We start from the raw sequence: 17,063 nt of genomic DNA, 5'->3' as shown, positions 1-17,063 counted from the left end.
GAGGAGGTTTAGAATGGAGTTTTACCTGGAGGCGCGCCCTGTCAGGGGGAGGCGCGCCATTCGAACGTGTCGGGTCTCTGAAAATTGCATCCTTCGCTGACTCCCCATTCCAAAAAACCCTGCTCGCAGCTTAGGTTATCCCTGAAATTTTATTGAAGATGGTCCTCCTTTGAGCTCCCGGTAATTTGACGATAGAAGCGCGCCCTGTCAGGTGGAGGCGCGCCTTAAGGGATTGAGATGCAGCTCTTTTTCTTATAAACCGTGACTGTTCAGACCCTTTTATGTGTCTTTCGACCAGAAAGTAGAATACCAAATCACTCCTGGATTGTAGAGAATTTTGCTATCTTCGCGTGAGCAGTAAAATCACTCAATTCTGACTCCTGGAACTCAAGTTATAGCCAAAATCGTGATTGGTGCGCAGACTCTCCCACAAATCCGAATTTCATCTTGTTTAGGCCAAATTAGCCTCAACTCCTTCCAACTTTAAGAGTATCAGGACATCTCCAAGAGCCTTCTTGTTGGCTCCTTTTATCATCATCTCCTTCTCTGAATAGGGTTTAGGTGTCATCCTAAACCGATTAGCAACAGGTTTTCGAAACTGAATAGGATTCTTGGGTGAAAATTCGTAACTGTATTTCGGCCCTATTTTCAGACCGATTCCAGCCCTTTTCTCCTGATGGTACCACCTCTGAATTAACCGGAATTTGACAAGCTTCGCGTGGGCTGTAAGATCATCTAAATCGGATGTCTAGAAATCAAGATATGACCAAAACAGTGTTGGTGATGCTTGTAGCACAATCCCTGCGAATTTTCTTGTATGTCCACCATGAAAATCTTCAGAACATTAGATTTGATTTAACATCTTTCCTCCATAGATGTAGATCTTGAATAGGCCCCTCCTTCTAGCGCCAATTTGTTGATAGAGGAATTTGGTAATCAACAAAGATGAGGTTCATGGCTGGAATCAAGATCTGGGACGGTGGTTTTGGTCGCCGGAGTGCGGTGGTTGTGTGTTTTAGGGGGTGGCTGAGATTAGGGTTTTGAGTTGGTCTCACGTGCTCGCAACTCATGATCCCCTAATGTGCCTACGTACCCCTAAATTTATAGGGGATCAAGCCATACGTAGTTCTATTGAACCAAGACTCCTAGTTTGATCAGGACTAGGCCTCTTGGGGATAAGACCAACCTTGGGCCGGTGACTTATCACTTAGAGTTCTACTCCAGTTAGAAGTAAGCCTGGAGGCAACTACCTTAGACTCCTAGTCCAAGTACATCACGGATACGACATCATCTCCACTACGAGAGATGACACTAACCGCTACTTTTCGTAGCATGGAGGAGACATCGGATAGAGCCGTGACCACTTCCTTGAGGTGTAGGGACGCGTCCTTACCCCCTAGTGAAGGTTCTCACTAAGAGGTAAGACCATTGAGGAGCCAAATTACACGATCGTCTCAGTCCCCCAATGAGGGCTAACTCACCAGAATACAGGACCCAGACATATGATCGGCCTTCATGTCACCCCTGAGGGCCTTCTACAACCGTGATCACCCCAAGCCCCCGCACGAGGACAACCCGGCAGATAGCAGGATTGGGGATTACAGATCACGCCCGGTCGTAACCCGGGAACTACCAGATGAGCCTGATAACTTCCAGATGAGCCTGGCACTAGTCTTCATATCCCTCGGAAGGGTTGTCTTCAATATCCCCCGGAAGGGTTGTCTTCAATATCCCTCGGAAGGGTCGTCATCGAGACTCACTCATCCTCACACATAATATCTAACTGTGGGCGCGGCCCTTGAGGGCGCGCCCTTGATCCTTGCTGCCTTGTCTTCTTAGTCCTCCATATACGTTGCATCTTTCTCCGAAACATAAGGCCGCGCCCCCAGGAATGCCCCGAGAAGGGCGCGCCCTTGTCTCCACTTATAACCAAAATTGGTCATAACAATGTTGAATATGTTAAGTAGGTTTCTAATAATCAAGTTCAATAAAATTCTGTATATATTATATGTTAATTTAATTTTATATTTTAATATTATTTTCAATATTATTTATAAATTATATTACAATATAACTAAAATTATTAAAGAATTGTGACTATTGTAACCAGTTGCCGGGTTATCTAAATGATATAATATCCATGTCATGTTTGAGTTGTTTTGCAGATTTAAACATGTACAGTTTGTTGATGAAAATTTATGGGGTTCTGAATGTTATATTTGATGTATCTATATATGTGCATAGAAGGTGCAATTATGGTGTTTTTTTGTCCTTCACCACTGATGATTCCTAAGAATAATGAGTTTATAATCTTATTGGCCCAATGAATAGATCTAGTGATCAGTAATAATATTTTGCGTATAGATTCAACAAAAATTCTTAAATCTGTTATCATTATATAACAAACTTTTTAAATTACAATTATTTTTAAAGAGAAAAAAATAAAAAATAAATATTTTATTAATATGAATCTTTCTGGTGTGAAATATTAATATATAAAATAATGAATGGATAGTGATTTCTCATTATTAAGATATGAAGAGAGATCACTATTATTTAAGAAATCAATATATACTTTTTCCTATAATCATCAATAATTTTTTTTTTTGAAAGGCATAATCATCAATAAATGATAAATACTTGAAAAACAATTTTTGTTATATTTTCAAATTGTAACTTAATTAAAAGAAACTTATTGGACTTGCTATATCTTCTTGTTAGTCTCGATAGAGCCGACCTGCATCTCGATAGAGCGGACCTGCATGGAGGTGAAAATAAAATTACACCCTATTAATTAAACTTGTTTTAAAGAATAGTATATTTTATGTATATGGTCATAAATATAATTCATGCACACTAACGGGCCCCGGATATTCTTTCATGAAATGAGTATTGCCTATGAGTTATATATTTTTTTTATTCTTTAGAAAAGCCGATAACACTCTCTAAATGAGCATATTTTTTAAATTACGTCTTCATCAACTTTTGGGTGTTTAACAAATTTTTTCCTCTCTTGTAGGTTTTTATATATTATTCTCACCCATAAAACTTGTTTTTTGTTGTAATGATCTCCTCGGTCGGTGTCCGTGTCACTTAAACGTGAAACAATTCTTTCTTTTGGTCGATCCAATTTAATTAGTCCACTTTATTAGTTATTTGATTTTTTATATATTCTCATAGATTTTGATTTGAGAGTAAAATGTATTATTTTTATTTTTAATTTTCTTAATATATATATATTTAAATATTTATTTATAAACAAAATTTAAATTAAATTTATGTAAATTATCAAGTCAAGACGTGAAAATGGTCAAACGCATATAAAATGCAGAGGATGTAATATTTTTTTGAGAGGCCTTCAGCGTCCGACACTTTTGTTAAGCAAAGACTGTATCATGCAGTATGCACAGTATACATGCAAAAGCTTGAGATGGTATTTTTAGCAACCCGAAGTGATCTTCACCCAAAAGCAGACAACAGGAACGTGAAGCAAAGGCAAACTAAGTTAGACTTAGGTTGTGTCCATTTGTACCAAGAAGAAGAATGGAATGGAATAGTGCTTATAATCTTATTCTGACATGTTCTTATTTCTCTGCTATTCTTACTATAAAGAATCTGTATTTTTTCAAATTTATACTATTATCTAATGCATTTATTTCTTCATTACTCTCTTCGTCCCAGTAATTTATATATATATATATCCATTATTTACACACATTTCAAGTTTCTTATAAAATATAGTTTGATGATGTTTTCAATTTTTTTGATAAAAGCACTACAAGAAAACTGTCAATACTACAGTTTTCTTGTAGTGAAGTTTAAATATCAAACTTTTATTCAGAAAAAATTTTATAAAAATTTACTTTAAAATGGTATTAGAAACATGTCAAAAAATAACGTATACAATTTAACGAAACGTGGAGAATACTTTGTTTTAACATTTTCTATTCAGTAATCAATCAAAATGAATACTACTACCTAAGAGAGTCTAACCTAACTATGAGCTGGAGAGAACTCTATCCTCTGACAAAGTTTTTATTTTTGTCATAGACAAAACATAATGTATTGAATTCAAGCCAGGCCCCTCCTGGCTCTATGGCTCAATCTAAATGAAAAAGCGCACTGAGGTTATCATTTCCACAGAAAACCACGGGAAGTGCTTCATCTTTTGTCTTGCGCCATGCTTCCGACTTAGAGCCGGCCAAACGGGCGGGCCGGGGCGGTTCGGGCCGGTTCAGGCGGTTTCCGGACCGTCTCCGGTGAAACCGTAACCGGCACGCCAAGAATGGCGGTCCGGGCCGGTCCGGTCCGGGCTGAAGAAAAGCAAAACCGTAACCGTATAACACGGTTTACACGGGTTATACGGGTTTATCGGGTTATGCGGTTCGGGCCGGTTCACGGTTCAGCGGTTCGAATTCGCGGGTTGCCTTATCTTGTTGTCAAGTGGTCAGTGGACGGCAGTATGGCACTGGCAGTGGCAGAGTGGCAGAAGCAGACAAGCAGACAAGCAGTGCACGTCTTGTCATTTGTTTGTTTTTTCTTTATTTAGTTTAAGTTTTGTTTTTTGTTTTTAGTTTATTTATTATGTAACTAAATAATAAATTATAATAAACTTATAAAAAATTTTGTAGTAAAATGGTAAAAAGAGGGCGGTACCTCTTGTAAATTTTATAAATTGAAAAAATTTTTTACAAATAATGTGAGAGGACTCCTCTCTAAAAAATTCAACGGAACAAACCGCTTGTACAACTAAATAAATAAATACATAACGAAAGAAAATTTTCATTTATTCTTCTTGTTCATTTGAAGAATTGCCCTCTTCGGTCGTAGTATCCATCAACATCCAAGGATCTTCTTCACCGTCTGAGTCATCTTCTTTTAATCCTTGTTGTCTTTTAGCAGCTTGGTCCCAATCTTTTTTACAAACGCAAATCTTTACCGCATCTGGCGCGAGACTTGTTCTCTTCTCGTCTAAAACTCTTCTACCTGCACTAAAAGCCGACTCCGATGCAATTGTAGAGGCAGGGACTACTAATACATCCCTTGCAATTTTAGCTAAAACTGGAAATTGTATCTCATGATTTCTCCACCATGTTAATATTTCAAAATCCTCGTCTAATTTCTTATCATGTGTTCTAAATTAGGGCTTTCACCATGTGAAAAAGGCAACTCATCTAGTGTAACATAAGTAGCAAAATCATTAATCATTCTTTCTCTATTATAAGAAAACGGCATACCTCCACCGGGGTTTGAAGACATGAAACTACCGATTTGCGTTTGTTGTAAAGACGATTCCCCACGTGCTTCTCCACTTTCGTGACTTTCTTTACTAATACCGTGCTTTTCCACAAGATGCCGATTAAGTGTACCCGTACCGCCGCCTTTACGCATTGTAAAGGGTTCTTGAACGATTCTTTTTTCTATACAAATTAAACAATGAATCTTAATTCGTGTAGGATCATCCGTCTGTTCCCTCGAAAAATAATTCCACACGTGAGACTTCAAATTCTTTTTGCGAGCACTACTACCACTGGCACCACTGCTGCCACCTGAATTTGGAAAACAAATTAGATTAAAAAACAACTTAAATTCGAAAACCACCCACTGGCACAGTAATTAAATTTTAATTCAAAAACAAATTAAAACAAAATCCTTTTAAATCTAAAATCTAAATTAAAACATTATCATTTTATGTCTAAAATAAAAACAAAAACAAAATCGAATTAACACAAAATCATTTTAAATCAAAACAAAAATCGAATTAACACAAAATCATTTTAAATCAAAACAAAAATCAAATTAAAACAAAATCATTTTAAAACAAACCTTCACCGGAGAAGTCTGCCGGAACTGGGACTCGTGGCGGCAGCATTGTGGGACTGGGATTAGATTCTTGCGAAGATATTGTACCCCTTCCTTCCTCCATGATTAACGGTGGCCGGAACTGGTGTTTATTTAGTTCGTCGAGGATTAAAGGTGGCCGGAAATGGTGTCTGCGAACTGAGAAGAGTGAAGGACTGAGAGAGCAGAGTTTAGACTGAGATGAGAGTGAGAGGGAGAGTGAGAGAGAGAGTGAGAGAGAGAGAGAGCACAGAATGTGTCGACAATGGAGGGAGGTCGGGGGTTTATATAGTCGGGGTTGGAGAGGGAGCCGTTGTGCAGGGAGCCGTTGGACGACTGGACGTGACTGAAAGAAGGCTGCAATTGCTGTGCTGCTGACTGCTGCGACCTGCGACTCTGTGAGCCTGCGACTGAGACTGTGGCAGCAGGTTACCGTTGGCCCAACGGTTACACGGTGAACCGCGGTTCCGCGGTTCCACGGTTCAAACCGTGGTTCCGCGGTTCAACGGTTCAAACCGTGACCGTGGTTCAACGGTTTACCTTTAATTTAATAATAAATTTGAAAATAATTTTTATCGAGTGTATAATATATAATATCGAGTGTATTAAAATATAAATTTTACCTTTTTTTAAGTTTCAATTTCATTTTAAAATGTAAACTTTTATGTTTTCATATAAAACAAAAAATAATATATAAATATCGAGTGTATTAAAATAGACACTTTTTATTAAAATATAAACTTTTTATTTTGTTTAATATATAAACTTCTATATTTTTCTAATTTAATTAATAGAAAAATTTGACGTTTAAATTTTTATTCAAAAAAAGAATAAATTAAAAAAAATGTTATGAAATTATATTTTATAAGAATTTTAAAATGCGTGCAAATAGTGAAAATAAACTATCTGATGGGACGGAGAGAATATATATATATATATATATATATTGTTATAATATATTTAAATACGGGCTAAAACAGGTTATAAAAATTTAATCTGAATAAAAAATACTGAATAATTAAAAGTTACCAATATTCGTCTATATCGAATATGTGATTTGGCATGCATTTTGGCATGCATTTGCTACCGAAAGGAAACACGGGCCGGTTCCGCGGTTCAAGCGGTTCCAGCGGTTCCGCGGTCCGGTTCCGCCCTGCTAAATATTTTTTTATCATAAAATTAAAAATATCTTATTTAATAGTATATAATATAATATATAATTATTATATCAAAATCAGTTTAATATAACTTATAAAATTATTAAGTGGTGATGATTTATAAGATTTTAAAATATAAGTTAGTAGAGTGTTTAATAATTTAATTATAAAATGACATTTTTAAATAAAATTTAATTTATGTAAATATAAACTTAATATTTAAAATTTAAATCAGGCTAATTTATTTAAATATAAATTTGATACAGATTACGGTGTAGAATTCCACGGTTAAACCGCGGTTTTGCGGTTCGCGGTTCAAACCGCGGTTAAACGGTTCCAGCTTGTGCGGTTCAAGCGGGTTAAAGCGGTTTCGGGCCGGTTACGGTTCGGTTTCTCGATTCTAAACCCGTGTTCGGCCCGTACTCAGTTTCGGTTCATGCGGTTTTCGAACCGGCCCGTGTTTATACGGTTTCGGGCGGTTAAAAACACGGTTCGGGGCGTGCCGGTTCGAACGGTTCGGCCCGTTTGGCCGGCTCTACTTGTAATTACCGCTAAAAATAATGCTATTACTGTACAGAATCTTGAAAATTAATAATTATAAAAACTGAACTCGCAAACAACTGGTGCATGTACTTGGCATGATCGCATATGTATATAAATCAAGTGCCACTAGAAAGAACATAATGGACAAAGATGAATGCCTGATATGGAGCAATCGTTCTGGCGCAACATTATATATTTGAGTAAATAGCACTTTAGTGGCTTATACTATTTTGAATTTGCACGTTAGTGACCGTCGTATTAAACTCAACATTTGTGTGGCCAAACAAATCATTTTTTAACAAATGAAGGGCTCCGCTCGGTGCGACCCAACGCCGTTAACGGCCGTTAAGGCCATTGGTCAGTTAACGGCGTTGGGTCGCACCGAGCGGAGCCCTTCATTTGTTAAAAAATGATTTGTTTGGCCACACAAATGTTGAGTTTAATACGACGGCCACTAACGTGCAAATTCAAAATAGTATAAGCCACCAAAGTGCTATATATTTACTCTTTATATTTTGAGTAGTTAATTATAGCAAGCATGTAAGTAGTGATATTTGTTATACAATCTGTTCAAAATCAAACTGTGTTTGTGTGTGCAAAATATCAAAAAACTGGAAGTGCGTAGGAGACAGTAATCAAACGAAGGATATATGTAAGAGAATCCGAGTCCAGTGCGTAAGTGTCTCCTTAAAACGTATTTCGCCCTCACCGTATGTGATGAACGATCGCCTCCCAAGATAAAACGGATTGACGATGCGAGAAGCACCTTCGACGAACTAGAACAAGACTGAGAACTATCACCGACGCGGCTAGGGTTTTTGGACGCGAGAGGCTGTGTGTTTTCGTGAATGCAAACCCTAATCTATAATGAATATATATAGGCAATGCAAGACTTGTGTGCTACGATTCGTAAATAATTAAAATGCGTTAATTAATTTACGCGGTTATAAATTAAATTAAATCTGTAATCAAAATGAATTAATTTAAACCAAGCAATTAATTCCGAAATCAAATCAGAATTAATGTCAATTTAATTGAGCCCAAACCCGGTGGAAAAATAAATTCAGCAAAAGTAGTCCGTAATTCTTCGGGCCCAGATTTTGCTGCATTCGTGTCCGCAGGTCGCACACGCGGAAAAGCCCGAGGCTTGCGAAGCCACGAAATTTGCCTCGAAATCCCACAATTTGTACCCCCCTGCGCACGTAGGTGGTGGAGCATAACATACTAACACAAGTTAAACACTACAAGAGTGTTCTACTATATAAAGCCATTAAAGGCCCATATTCTTTTTTATGTGGGATACTAGCTTTCTTTTCCAATTTTCCACTACCAAGGAAGCAACTTTGGATCATCACAACTCATCCATTCTTTAGTCGTTTTGAGTGAATAAACATGCATTGGAAAGCTCTCTCGGAGGAGAACAGAATCCAAGCATATCCGCCACGAGCACGTAGCCGAGTCTCACTCAAATTTGTGCTCAAAATGACAAACTTCCAACAATATTTGTGGTGGATTCTCTTGCATGAAAGCTTTCCGAGACATGTTTAGAAAACATTCAAGATTGATGGATGGATGTCACATGTTAATTTGTGTTTGTTTTGTTTTGCTCCATCTCCTATTCGGGCGCGCAGTGGGTGAAATTATTGCTTAAGGAAAAAAATTAGGATGGGTTAGTACGATCAAGATAACTCGTTTCATGATAAAAACTTCATTTGTCATATTAGATAAATATGTATAAGAGGCGAACTATTTACGCTAAATTTCTAGTGGACATTCCAATATACCCGAAGCCGTGACTACAATAAGCGTACATTGTGACATTCAATCGCAGATCACAAAATATGATGTAAAATTGACAGTTTTACCACATACGACGACAACATAGTTTCACTAAGACAATTAATATCAATTAAAATTATTATTATTGACCCCGTGCCGTTAAAGTATAATATTATTGATCTGCTAATCAAAAGGTTATCAAAATAACTCGTTAAAAATTCATCAAGAGGGATGGGCCGTAAGACTGTTGCTTAAAGGCGTCTTCATGATGATTAAATCATTGTGGGGTACACTCAAACCTATTCTTATAATGAGGAAATAGTGAGACACGTTACCGTAAGGATAAGCTAATGCAGTTAATAATATTTGACGAATATATGAAGTTCAAAATTTTGAATGCATGAAATTGAGTTGAGTAAATGCGAGTTACTCCTTAAGATAAAGATCCAATATGCGTGAGAGAATTAGGACGCATTAGAAGAGATCTACGAGACATATTTTTTTGAAAACTCCTGCAGAAACCGGATGATGTCCATAACCAAAATGGACATACTCATGAGAGCTGAACGAGTCAGATTAAATTTGGTGTTGAATATATATATCATCATCTACATAAATGATTAAACAATTTTTGGACAATTGCGTATACTATCTACCAATAGAGTCGATATGTTTAGTCAAGGAAAGGTTCAAAGAGCTTTCTTTACTTTTCATATGTAGTATTAACCGAAGAAATTATCATTGAGCCAACTTCCGTGTATGTATATCTCTCTGATGTATGCCGCTGGAACCTCAATCTCATCCATGTAGGGATCCTTGAAAAATATGGTTATCAAGTCACTATGAGATGTATTTCGAGTAGGCAATTGTTACGCCTACGTGACCAGTGATACTTGGAATGGACTGTCTTCTATGAGAGCTTTCTTAGTCATGTTTAAATTACAAAAATTACTCAAAATGATCGAGGGATGAATGAGATCATATGATCGTCCAAAGTTAGTCCCTTTAAGAGTGGAAAATATGATGTGAACTCTTAAGTCCCACATAATAGAAAATATATAAAATTTTCTTTATCTTTATATAGAAAAACACATATGACATGTTTACTAGTGTTTGCTATGTGTTGCTCCATCGATCGAAAGAAATTTCTGGTCTTTGCAAATGTGAAGCTTTTCCATATATGTGACTTGTGAACACGAATAAAGCAAAAAATTAGTTTGAATAAAACCAGACTAGTTTTGCTATATTTTATATTGCGCTTGGGTTCAAATAATTTAATTTTTTAATCTACAAATTAAGTTTTGTTTTGATTTAATAGATATTTATTCGAATCAATTACAAATTAATTTATTATTGATTAACACATTTAATTAATTATGAGGAGTAGCACATATGATTCATCAAATATATAAAATTTATTTTGTAGAGTTTTAGGGTTTGATATAACAAAATACATAACTGTCAAAACACAATTTTAGTCCCCCCACCTGGTAATGATTCTCTTGTTCGGCTCGGTTATAATTTGCCCTTGATGTCGTTCTTCTATAAAAGCATCATAATTTATTTTATCAATGATCATTCTGAGGAGGCAAATATGCTTTAAAATAATAGTTTCGTACTGGACTTGGACTCATCCATATCCTTCATTTCATGTCTTCTCCGATTTATTTGTTATTACATCTTACACATGACTTGTTTTCTATTTGTTTTTTTGAGGTATACAGTCCATAGGTAATATTTGAAAACCTCCCTCAAAAAGAGAAATAACATTGATCATGTACTATATATATAAAATCCAAACTCCACTTAAACTTGTTTTCTCAGTGCAGAACTCCTTTATGTTCTATCAAATTAGTCACCATCAAATAAGTTAATTGCAGTGCTTTCATAATAAATGAGAAAGATCTATTTGCGGAAGATGCATCTATAAAAATGACAGAAGCCTGAGCTTGCAGTAACTTGCAAGACACAAACCTTCTTTAGTTAGCAGGTATTCTCAACCTTAAGTACTTCATAAAAACACATGGATAAAATCTCGAAAGCGTCATGTTTGGAGATGTACAACGCAGCCAAGCCATATCTGGGAGTCATATTGTTGCAGTTCGGGTATGCTGGGATGCCAATAATCGCGGAGTCTGCTATAAAGCAGGGAATGAACATTTACACTTACACTGTGTACCGCAATGCCATTGCTGCTCTTATTTTCGCTCCTTTTGCTATCTTCTTAGAAAGGTCTTCGATCATCTCCTTTAGCACTCATACATGTACATGTTACTGTGCATGAGAAATAATTCATTTTTTATTTATTACAAAGTTGAATTATCCGAACTAATACGAGGTAGTTTTAATTGTGATTAAACAGAAAAATTCGGCCTGGAATGACAGCCTCTATATTCTGGAAGATTCTGCTGCTGGGACTCCTGGAGTATGCCTTGGCTTTGATAACTTTTTTTATATGCATGTTCAATATTAATCTCTCCGTTTCTAATTTGATTTATGGCATCGACAGGCCTGTACTGGACCAGAATTTGTATTATACAGGGATGAAGTATACAAGTGCAACTTTCACATCAGCTATGTGCAATATTCTGCCTGCCATAACTTTTGTTATGGCTTGGATTCTCAGGTGCATATACTGAGATTTTTCACTAGATGAATCTTACAAAGTCGCGAGCTAATTATGCAAACAAAGTAATATTGATTTGTACATGTATGTGTTGATAGGCTTGAAAAAGTGAATATTAAGAGACTTCACAGTCAAGGGAAGGTACTAGGAACACTAGTGACTGTGGGGGGAGCTATGATAATGACACTGGTTATAGGGCCTACTATTGGATTGCCGTGGAGTCAGCATGATCAGCCAGCAGCAGCCGATGCCACAGATCCACAACAAGACTCCATTAAGGGCGCCCTAATGATCGCAGCAGGTTGTCTCTGCTGGGCCTGTTTTGTCATTCTCCAAGTAAGAAAGTTATTAGTACCGAATGAGCATGAAGTACGAGGAACACTTAAATAATTGCAACAAATTGTGCATGATTAGCATCTTAATTAGGCTGCTAGTACAGGTAATTAACTTAACATAGTCTGCTGTATGTGCATTATATGACAGGCGATAACGTTGAAATCATACCCTGCTGAACTTTCCTTAACAGCCCTAATATGTATGATGGGTACAATACAAGGGTTCATATTGACCATTGTTGTTGAAAAGGAAAATACGGCAATCTGGGCCATTCACTGGGACACCAAATTTCAAGCTGCACTCTATGGTGTAAGATTTCTATTTCTCTGTCTTTACTGGTATCCACGATCCATTGCAGATTCAAATTTTTGTGCTACAAAGCCAAACATTCATGGAGCAACATTTTTTTCCAAGTGTCTTATAGTCCAGGAAAATAATTTATACACTAAAATTAAGAGTCACAATGCTCCAGTTTCCACAACAATATTCAGAAGAACTACTTATAATCCTGTCAGATTATTCTACATTTGTATCTGGTACTAACTATAAATTAACGAGAGACGGTACTTTTCTAAATTACCACTTGGTTTTACCACTGTTTAAGATAGTGCATACCAAAAGCAATAAGAAAAGACACAGTCTTTATAGCAGAGTAGACAAGCAAAAAAAAAGTGTACATGTTGCATAGACCAATAATGTATTTTTATTGAAAAAGTAAGAAAAGATTTCTAATATGACTCACCAATTTTGTTATTGTAATGCAGGGTATAGTCTGTGCAGGGGCTGGTTACTATATTTCTGGAGTGGTAATGAGGCAGAGGGGACCTGTTTTTGTCACAGCCTTCGGGCCACTAAGCATGGTTATTGTTGCGATTCTGGGACCCTTTATGCTATCAGAACAATTGGTCCTGGGAAGGTACAAAAGAAATTTATAACACTTGCTGGCTATTCTTTATGACGAAACATTTAACATCACAGCTGAGTAAAATATTTGCATTTTAATCTGTTTCAGAGTTATTGGAGCCATTGTCATTGTTATTGGCCTATACTTGGTTCTGTGGGGTAAGAGCAAGGATCAGTGTTCCTCAAAGTCTGACAGCGAATTGCTGCCTATCGATCAAGTAAAGTCTCACACGAATATTGATGCAAAAATCCCGGTGCATGACCAAATAACGTCTAAAGTAGCTGCTACCAGTGAAGCTGTATAAAGAAGCTAAAATGAAGGCAAGATATCATTCGAGTCTACTTCTTTACCAAAAAGAACTGTATATTTTAGTGTCTCCCCCTCTTATGTATTAGCGTTTTTGATTATTTCAAGTTAATATTTACTTCCTGGCCTTCTATGTGTAATCTCATGTCTATGGTGTTTTTGATGTATAAGTTCTGCTATCATTTTTGGGTCAATAAAATCACTGAAACAAATCTCTTATCTTCTGAGGAGTATGAGTAAGATGTGTGTCAGTTTTATGAACTAAAAATGAATTTACAAGTTGGATATGTTTGGCAGTTTTGTTAGTCTATAGATAACTTAGGTAGACATGGATTCAGACGCAAATTTGATGATTAAAACTAGTCAGGTAATTAGGCCATGAGTTGTTACCAGGACAGAAGTTAGAGAGGTCTGCTTATGTTATGTGGTTGTCTTATTTTTCGAATGGCAAAAGCACATCAATTAGGTTTGCCTCTGCAAAGGGAAGTGATTCAATGCATGAGGAAATAGAATTAGTGGTTGACAATAGTTAACATCTTAATTAACGTTTAATCTGTATTCGGGATTAACTATTAACTGCAAACGTTATCATCCATATCGATGGGAACGTCTAACCTGTATCAATGACCTGGAGTATTCAACACATATGTTAAACAAAGGCTAGAAGCGTTTATATACTGTTCTTGTCAAAAACTTCATTAGACATGGAAAGAGACGCACAGTTAGTTAATGAACCGGAAAGAACTTTATGAAATTGCTTAATTTTCTCAGACAGGAGTTATTGAAATGTATTTGAACCAGGCCTCATCTGCCATCGCCCTTCGCCCTGTGTACAAGGCTTGGTGTATATAAAAAGTAAGCTGTTATGTCTACAGAAAAGCGGAGGGATGTGCTTCAGATTTTGAGTTGATAAATTTTGTTCATAACAGAAGCCTCTCCAGATTAGGCTCATGTCAAGTTTATTTAATAACTACTGAGCTTTTCCTATCAGTACTTTACGGAATTAAAAATGCTGCTAGAAACTTTCAATGCCTGCAAGCAGAACCATGCAAAATGGTATATATTCCACCAGTACTTGGAAACAACAGGTATATATTCTTGGCACGTTTGCTCAGTGTTGTACTCCTTTAACATCCAATCGTATATGAAATCCAACAGCTAGCGCCTTCCTTTGGCATGTTTGCTCCGTGTCATACTCTGTCGCTTATATGAGTTAGTCACCGTCAATTAATTAGTTAATTGCAGTGCTTTACACAACAAATTAGAAAGACTTGATTGCGGAGATGCACACTATAAAAATGACAGAAGCCTCCCCTTCCGGTAACTTGCTACATATGATCCAATCAATATAAACCTTGTTTGATTAGTAGGAATTCCTGGCCTCTGATCATAAGAAAGCATGAACAAAAATTCAATGAGTGCATTATGTTTGGAGATGTACAACAGAGGGAAGCCTTATCTGGGAGTAATATTTTTGCAGTTTGGATATGCTGGAATGCCAATAGTTACAAAGGCTGCTATAAATCAAGGAATGAACATTTACACTTATACAGTCTACCGCAATGCCATTGCTGCTCTCATTTTCACTCCTTTTGCTGTCTTCTTGGAAAGGTCTTCGTCTCCTGCAGAATTATTTCATGCAAACACACATCCTACGTGTTTGTGTGGGCGTGTGTGTGTGAATATCTCATTTGCTTTTCTGTGACACAGCTGAATTTATGAACTAATACGAGGCACTTACTGATTGTGATCAAACAGGAAGGCAAGGCCAGGAATGACTGCCTCGATCTTCTGGAACATAGTACTGCTGGGATTACTTGAGTATTTCTCTACATGCCTTGGCTTTTGATCATCTTCTAAACGCGAGTTTAATCATAATCTCATTCCTCTCTAATTTTATTATTATGTTTATCACATGGACAGGCCAGTATTAGACCAGAACTTATATTACACAGGGATGAAGTATACAAGTGCAACTTTCACATCAGCAATGTGCAACATTCTTCCTGCCATAACTTTTGTTATGGCTTGGATCCTGAGGTGCATACATATTTATAAGTTGTATTCGCTTATATGGCTATAGACTGATGAACAACTTTCGACATTCAGGCAATTATGTTACAAAATAAAGTGTCCTGTTATAGAAATTAGGAAATTATAAACTTGTAACTGAAATTAGGCCAAAGCCCATGTGAATGCTGAATATAGACATGAGAGAACCAGTGTCTGCAACATGGAGTGCTAGCTCTTATGGTGAAGAAAATCATACTAATATTCATGTTACTGATAGGCTCGAAAAAGTGAATATTAAGAGTTTTCACAGTCAAGTGAAGGTACTAGGGACACTAGTGACAGTAGGGGGAGCTATGATAATGACAATGGTTACAGGACCAAGCATTGGATTGCCGTGGAGTAAGCATGATCAAGCTGCAGCAAAAGCCGATGGAGCTGCCACATATCCACAACAAGACTCAGTTAAAGGCGCCCTAATGATCACCGCAGGTTGTCTTTGCTGGGCGTGTTTTGTGATTCTCCAAGAAAGACAGAGACTTGTACCTAATAAGATGTAGAAGCCCAGTTCAGTAATTGTGATAAAGCCTAAATATCGATTATCACTTATATACCATTGCTAATCACTGAAAGTAGCATGATCGTTTGCTACATGTTTATATGACAGGCGGTGACATTGAAGTCGTACCCCGCCGAACTGTCCTTAACAGCCTTGATATGTATGATGGGTACAATACAAGGGATCATACTGACCATTGTAGTTGAAAAGGAAAATTTAGCAATCTGGGCCATTCACTGGGATACCAAATTCAAGGCTGCACTCTATGGTGTAAGACTTCTATTCTCGATTCTTGAAATTCTTCTATAAACCAATCTTGATTACTCAAATTCGTGTCAATATTCACAATATTTAGTACTAAATGTGAAATCAAGGGCTGTGTCAGTCACTGTTTCAGATACTGCATTTCGGAATACAGAACAAGCCTAACTGGTTTTCGTCTTTTGATGTTCGGATGCAGGGGATAGTCTGTGCAGGGCTTGGTTACTATATTTCAGGATTGGTAATGAGACAGAGAGGTCCTGTTTTTGTTACATCGTTCGACCCTCTAAGCATGGTTATTGTCGCGATTCTAGGACCCTTTATGCTCTTCGAACAATTGTTCTACGGAAGGTATTAAACGGTTATCAACATCTACTAGCTAATGCTAATGACAATTGACAGTATCTGTGAAACATCAGCCAACTAATTTTTTTGAAATTTTGATTTGCAGGGCTTTTGGAGCAATTACCATAGTCATTGGCCTATATTTGGTTCTCTGGGGCAAGAGTAAGGATCAACCTTCATCAAAGTCTGACGACGAATTGCAAGCTATTAATCAAGAAAAGCCTAATACAAACGTTGATGCGAAAATTCCAGTACGTAACCATGATCATGCCTAGTCAAAACTAGCTGTTACATGTGAAGCAGTATAACGGAGTTGCAGAAAGTGAAAGATTTTGCAACGATCATTCAATTGTACATCCACCTGGTGCGCAGGATCAAGAAAATCAAGAATACTAA

General features: G+C 36.9%; 2 protein-coding genes across 3 annotated transcripts; both read left to right on the top strand.

The window, feature by feature from the left end:
• The first annotated feature begins 11,148 nt into the window (after positions 1 to 11,148).
• Positions 11,149 to 13,719, top strand: LOC108197884 (WAT1-related protein At2g39510). Its single transcript, XM_017365625.2, has 7 exons — positions 11,149 to 11,552; positions 11,683 to 11,745; positions 11,830 to 11,946; positions 12,045 to 12,282; positions 12,430 to 12,591; positions 13,047 to 13,198; positions 13,295 to 13,719. The coding sequence occupies exons 1-7, from the start codon at positions 11,344 to 11,346 to the stop codon at positions 13,488 to 13,490; spliced, it is 1,137 nt and encodes a 378-aa protein (XP_017221114.1). The 5' UTR covers positions 11,149 to 11,343; the 3' UTR covers positions 13,491 to 13,719.
• A 144-nt stretch (positions 13,720 to 13,863) lies between these two features.
• LOC108197828 (WAT1-related protein At2g39510) lies at positions 13,864 to 16,923 on the top strand. 2 transcript variants are annotated; one of them, XM_064083598.1, is made up of 7 exons: positions 13,864 to 15,103; positions 15,251 to 15,313; positions 15,416 to 15,532; positions 15,783 to 16,069; positions 16,170 to 16,331; positions 16,522 to 16,673; positions 16,774 to 16,923. In XM_064083598.1, the coding sequence occupies exons 1-4, from the start codon at positions 14,892 to 14,894 to the stop codon at positions 16,060 to 16,062; spliced, it is 672 nt and encodes a 223-aa protein (XP_063939668.1). In that variant the 5' UTR covers positions 13,864 to 14,891; the 3' UTR covers positions 16,063 to 16,069; positions 16,170 to 16,331; positions 16,522 to 16,673; positions 16,774 to 16,923. The 2 variants fall into 2 exon arrangements, with proteins under 2 accessions (XP_063939668.1, XP_063939667.1); XM_064083597.1 differs by having other exon boundaries at positions 15,783 to 16,331.
• Positions 16,924 to 17,063: the final 140 nt, after the last annotated feature.

The sequence above is a fragment of the Daucus carota genome, chromosome 8, assembly GCF_001625215.2.
Source record: "Daucus carota subsp. sativus chromosome 8, DH1 v3.0, whole genome shotgun sequence".
Taxonomy (NCBI): domain Eukaryota; kingdom Viridiplantae; phylum Streptophyta; class Magnoliopsida; order Apiales; family Apiaceae; genus Daucus; species Daucus carota.
Note: the sequence above shows the minus strand (reverse complement) of the source record. Positions and strands in the feature narration are given on the sequence as shown.